The sequence below is a fragment of the Galeopterus variegatus genome, unplaced genomic scaffold, assembly GCF_000696425.1.
Source record: "Galeopterus variegatus unplaced genomic scaffold, G_variegatus-3.0.2 Scaffold13335, whole genome shotgun sequence".
Lineage (NCBI taxonomy): Eukaryota > Metazoa > Chordata > Mammalia > Dermoptera > Cynocephalidae > Galeopterus > Galeopterus variegatus.
Window position 1 is genome coordinate 25293 of NW_007739446.1, and position 6000 is coordinate 31292.

Here is a 6000-nt window from a genome sequence, read left to right on the forward strand (position 1 = left end):
ATGAAAAAGACCAAGAGCGACGCCACCCCAGAGACGCCCGCCAGTGCCTGCCAGTGCCCGCCAGCAGAGCCCTGGTGACACGTGGGCCAGATGTGGCATGGCGAGAAAGGAACGTGACCTCAGAGACCTTCCTCCCAAAACACACAGCCCCAGACTGACCATGAGAGCAAACATCAGACAAATCCTAACTCAGGGTCATTCTCCAAAACACCTGACCAGTTCTCGCCCAAAACTGTCCAAGACCATCAAAATTTAGGAAAGCCTGAGAAACGGTCACAGCCAAGAGGAACCTCAGAGAGGGGACAACTGAATGTCATGTGGCATCCTGTATGGGGTGCCGGGACAGAGAAAGCATTAGGAGAAATCAGAGAAATCCTAACAATGTCTGGGAGTGTGTTCGGGGAGGTGCCAACGTGGGGGCAGCAGCCCTCCCTTCAGAGTCCCAGCAGCGGATCTACCCAGAGGCTTCTCCAGCTGCTCCGTGAGTGACCACCAGGCCCAGCTGTCCTCAGAGACCGTGGCCCTCGACAGGGGCCTGCGCAAGACGGGCCCTCTAGGCATACTGCAGGCCCACCAAGACCACGGAGTCCTCCTGCAACGCAGGGCAACACGGAGTGCGAGGGCCCGAACAATGCCGGCCTCCTCTGCCCAGGAAGGCAGTGGGGAGAGCCAGCCAGGAGGCCTCCCGTGTTTCCACCTTTCGTTTTTTTATGAAAACAACCCAATTAAAGCAAGGTGGACAGACGTCCATGCACCCCCAAGGAGCACTAGGCTGTCCAGCTGAGGTCTGATGCATCTCAAAGCACACGGCAGCCTCTCCGGACACTGGAGGTGCTGGGGGGCCGCGTCCTCCACCACAGCCCACTGGACTAAACTGGACGTGGCTTCCCCTGTGCGAGAAAATGTACATCTGCTAAGTCCTGACCCCCACATTCCCCTGATCACCTGGCCCCATCAAGGCTCAAACGCTCCCATCAAGCAGAAAATCCACCTTGCTCCTTCCCTGCCAACCCCCACCATAGGCTACCTCAAGTCTCCTGTTCTTCATCTACACTGGTTTTTCCTCCATCTCATGCCTTTGTGAAATGCAAACGTACTCTGTCCTCAGCAAATAGTTACACCCTGACAGGGACGGTGCAGTCCTGGTAGGGAGCAGCCTCTTCCAGGGGCCACTTCCAAATCCAGGCATGACAAGCTGTCCCCAGGAGGTGACCAAATGTGGAAGGTGTCCTGGCAGCAGGGAGCAAATGGCAGGGCAGGTGGAATTCAGCTGGGGTTGCCCAGGGCCACAGGCAAAGCTAAGCAGGGCAGAGCCCAGACCCCGTCCAGCAGTGGTCTGCTATGGGACGTCTGGTCAGATCCCCTATTCCCAGCTGTGGGGCCGGAAAGTGCTCCCTCCAGGGTAGACCCCAGCTCCTTTTTCGACAGCAAGGCTGCCGTCACCCTCCCCACGTCCAGGCACCCTCTCCTCCTCTAAGCGTGGCCAGCACATTCCTGCCCCATGCCTTCCTGCTTGGAACTTGTATTTGGGATTTATGACCATTCTCCCCAAATGGCTCCAAAGGTAGGAGCAGAAAGGAACCCCTAAGACTCAAGAGCCAGAAACGTACCTAGGGCTGTGATAATGACCCTGGTCACCAGAGTCCGGCAGCCTCCACTCCTCCTGCCATCATGGCACGCAGTCTGTCAAGCTCACCAACACTGGGGACCAGACCTGGGTCACACGGAGACCCAGTTGTGCACTCGAGGCCTGGCATGGGACCCAGGTGACAATCCCCCTAGAACCACGGGCAGCACAACAGAGTGGAGCTCCACCTGGTGACTTCATGTGCTCGGCCTCCAGTGGACAGCCCAGAGGCCGGAGCCAGGAACACCCTCATGAAACCACCTCCCAGTGGCCAGGCTCTTTCTGAGGTGGTTAAGCACTGGGATAAAGTGTTTTTAGGTTCCAGGACCCTGAAGGTCAACTAACGACCCCTAGACCTTGCCCTTTGCCCCCCACCTTTTGTAGCTGTTTGCACCCTAAAATCCAGCAGCCTGGCTAACCGAGGCCAGTGGAACCCCCCATGGGGCGCAGCTGATGGGAGAATTCTGCATTCAGGCCACGATACCCAGAAAGGCTCCAGGCTGAGCGCTCCCACGCTTTTTTTTTTTTTTTTTTTTTAATCACTTTCCCTAGACCTTGCCCTTTGCCCCCCACCTTTTGTAGCTGTTTGCACCCTAAAATCCAGCAGCCTGGCTAACCGAGGCCAGTGGAACCCCCCATGGGGCGCAGCTGATGGGAGAATTCTGCATTCAGGCCACGATACCCAGAAAGGCTCCAGGCTGAGCGCTCCCCCGCTTTTTTTTTTTTTTTTTTAACAGCAATGCATTCTGAGGAGAAAACAGAGCAAATACTGAGACACGAGAGCACCCACAACCCGCCAGCCCCAAACAGCCACCCTGCTCTGGTGGCATTTTTGCCGGAGTGCTCCTTGCTGGAACAAGTGCACTTGGGTAGGATCAACCCAGGCCTTTCCCATCTCGGGCTTCCAGGAGAGTGGAGGATTGTTCTAGAGCGCACCTGCTCTGCAGGGAAGCAGCCGAGGGTCCAACCCCTTCCCAGCACCTTACCCCAGCTCCCACTGAACCCTCCCTCTCACCCTGGCTCACGGAGAGGGAGACGGGGCCCAGCGACCCTCACTGCTGAGTCAACGAGCTCGCACGAACCTCCAGAGTTGGCAAATCAGATCTTGTTTCCTTTGTACTTACGACCTTTGTCCCTCCCCCCACCAAAAACAATACCCTCCCCTTTAGGCTGGTGTCCCATGGATGCTGGGGCATCTGTCCCAGTCCTGTGGACTGGGTACCGAGGCAGAGACCGGGGCACAGTCACCCTAACGCTATGTACACCTCGGACGCCTGGAGCGGCAGGTGGGCCCCACACAGTCCCCCTCCACAAGGCCCCTCCATCAGGACAAGCTCCAGCTGTGGCCCGAAACCACAGGCACGCGAGCACAGGAGCAAGGCCCACAGAGCAGCGCTGGGCAGGCCCACCAGCACAGGCGCCCCCCTCCGCCCACCCCAGCCCGCAGCGCCCACGTGGCCCCACAGTGGACAGGAGTGAGGATTCTCTTGGGACACACTGACAGCACCTGGGACTGGGGGGGGAATCGGGCAAGGCTTCCAGATGCTGAAGGCACGCAGCCACTGTCCACACATGGGAGACATCCAGAGACTCGCCTCTGAGGCTGCCAAACCTGTCATGACCCCAGCGCAGAGTCCTCGGCCCCCACGGTCTGGGCGAAGACCCCACTGTCGGCAGTTCTAAAAACCTGACTCGCCCCAGTCCAGAAAACCTGGAAAGTACCAGGAGGTACTCGCCGACTGTTCAGGAGGTACTCGCCGACTCTTCAGGAGGCAGCGCCACAAACATGGACGCTGTGAGCAAGCAAGTGTGCCGGGGAGTCCCGGCGACAGACATGCCAACACACACGCACACCCACACGCTCACGTGTGTCATGCACATCCACACAGACATGCACAAGCACACACGCTCACCTCACTCACACACGCACACATTCACCTCACTACACCACACTCAGCAACCACAAGCACGTGTGCATGCCCATGCATGTACACTCTCATATACACACACATACACAGCAACACACGCATGCACACATGCTTGCACGCATGCACGGCAACACCCACATACACAGCAACACACGCATGCACACATGCTTGCACGTATGCACAGCAACACACACACACATGCTCACACACGTGGCCCCCAGACTGTGCAACCCAGTGGGGTGGGGCCCCAGGACACATGGCATCTACGGGACACCGCTATCTACGGGATATTGCTCTGAGAGCTTCACAAGCAGAGTGTGGTTCTGGGACTTTCCGTCCAAAGGACATGCCCCCTCATGGGAAAGGCGGCCTCAGGGAAGTCACTTTCCGACACCCGCTTTGTCACATGGCTGGTGCTGGTCCTGGTCCAACTCTCCCCCCTCAAAGGCCAGAGTGGCCATCAAGCCACGCAGGGGCGGTGGGCATGTGGGTGGGGAGCTGGGCCGCCTGCCTGCACCAGCTCCCACACCCCAGCATCTGAGGGGCCCTCCCGGGGCGGCTCGTGTTACAGCCCCATCTGGCTGTGGTCAGGACCCCGGTGAGGTGGAGGGAAACCCTAGAGCAGCCTGGCGTGGTTCCCGCCTCTGATCTCCACTCCACTCAGTCCCTCCCCAGCGACTGCCAAGGCTGCTCTGAGCCTCCCTGAGGGCCCAGGCCCGACCTGCTGGCGCCAAAGCCCCACAGACAGAGCCAAAGAGACGAGAGGTCATGGCCCCCTTTGTGACGGACGGCTCCTGGTGGGAGAAACTGAGGCACAGCAAGACAACGCTGGAGCACGTTTCCACGTCCTCCCCACAACCTCGCATGACCCTGCGTGGAGGCTCAGGCAGTCACATGCCCGGGACATGGGTGTCCTCAGCCTCAGGCTGCAGCAGCACAGAACCAAAAGCTTCTGACTGCACAGTAAACAAAGGCTGCGGTGGGACTCGCTGCCCTGACTCCCACAGACGGCTGCCCACAGTGCTGAGTCCCACCACCAGGCAGGCATGGGGTGCTGCCTGAAAACCCCTTAGACCGCAGGAGTTCAACGATCATAACACACCACCCCAGGCCCACGTGGTTCAGAAAAGGCTCTCTCCTCCCCAACTGTTTTCTCAAAAAGAAACCGTCCAAGGAGAGAAGAGGAAACAGAAACCCTCGGCCAGCCAGGCCCCGGGCCCCTCACACATGCCCCCAGACCCCAAATGCTCTGGCAGCAGCAGCACAAGCACCCCCAGACATGGGGCCCCCTGGTTGGGGCCTGCACACTGGCACTCCTGGCGTAAGAGTCAAGGACCCCCGAAGCACCACGGCCACGGACAGGGGAGCTGGGACGTGGGCAGGCCTGACAGCCGGGCCACCTCATGGTCTGGCTCCGTTGTGCTGAGGATGGAGCTTATCCACACAGACCAGATCTCCACTCTGAAGTGCGAGTTTTCCTCTTTCTCATAAAGGAAGGGCATTAACCCTTTGCACTCTGCCCGCGGCACCACTTCAGCACCCCCGAGAAGCACACCAGGCCTCCCAGGGCCAGGCCGCCTGCTCACGGAGCTGGCTCCGCCCAGCCCCAGCCCACTGCCAGGAGACCAGCTTGGCCTTTCCCAAGTGCTGCCCACTCCCAGGCCCCACTGGCCCCACACTGTCACCCTGGCCTCGCGTCACTACAAAGTGACTCCAAGGTCATGACTTGCGGTCAATACTTAACATAGAACATCACACGTTTTGCCCTCAAGGCGCTTACAAAATTTACATTCCAACAGGGATGATTCCAGGAGACCCCTGGGCAGCCTGGGCAGAAGGCAGCATAGACACAATTAACATCAGCTTACTCGCCCGTCATCTCTGGGGGTATCGCCTGGGCCTGACCACCATCCTGCTGCTGCATTCGGCTGTGCCACACTCAGCGCAAGCCACGCTCTGCAGGGCCTGAGGATAGCGGCCCTGGAAGGTGTCCTGGCCCAAGGTCACCCATCCCCAGATGCAAGAGCCTGGCTGCTCGGGAGCCCTCAGGTCAGGTCCAGAAGCTGCTCAAGACTGTGGCCATGCATCCAACAGGCAGAGGTCCCAACAGAGGTGGCACTGCCCCACGCCCACCTCACTGCTAGGAGAAAAGAAAGACAGCCCCTAGCTCACCGCAGGGCTCACCTCTGGTCCATTCCTGCCAGCCTTGGTGAGATCTGTGGTATTTACCAAGTAGTCGAGCACCCCTAAGCCAGCCACCACCCCACACTGCCCTGTGGTCTTGGCCCTGACCAGCTCCATGCCCTGGACAAAGCAGCTCGCCCTCTTGCACACCTCTTTCCTAACGCCAATCCAGACTGTGGGAAGGGCACTGAGCAGGCCGCACAGCTCTCGGTAGGGGGACAGCTGGGGTCAAGTACTGGAGCCCACCTGACTCCAAAGAGC

General features: G+C 59.2%; 1 protein-coding gene across 1 annotated transcript in view; it reads right to left on the minus strand.

The window, feature by feature from the left end:
• Positions 1–6000, minus strand: part of LOC103581557 (solute carrier family 12 member 7-like) — a gene marked incomplete at both ends in the record, with an annotated part of 35710 nt that overhangs the window by 24609 nt on the left and 5101 nt on the right. The window contains one exon of the mRNA XM_008563365.1: positions 5740–5961. Coding sequence (XP_008561587.1) covers positions 5740–5961 — 222 coding nt within the window. The remainder of the gene's footprint in view (positions 1–5739; positions 5962–6000) is intronic.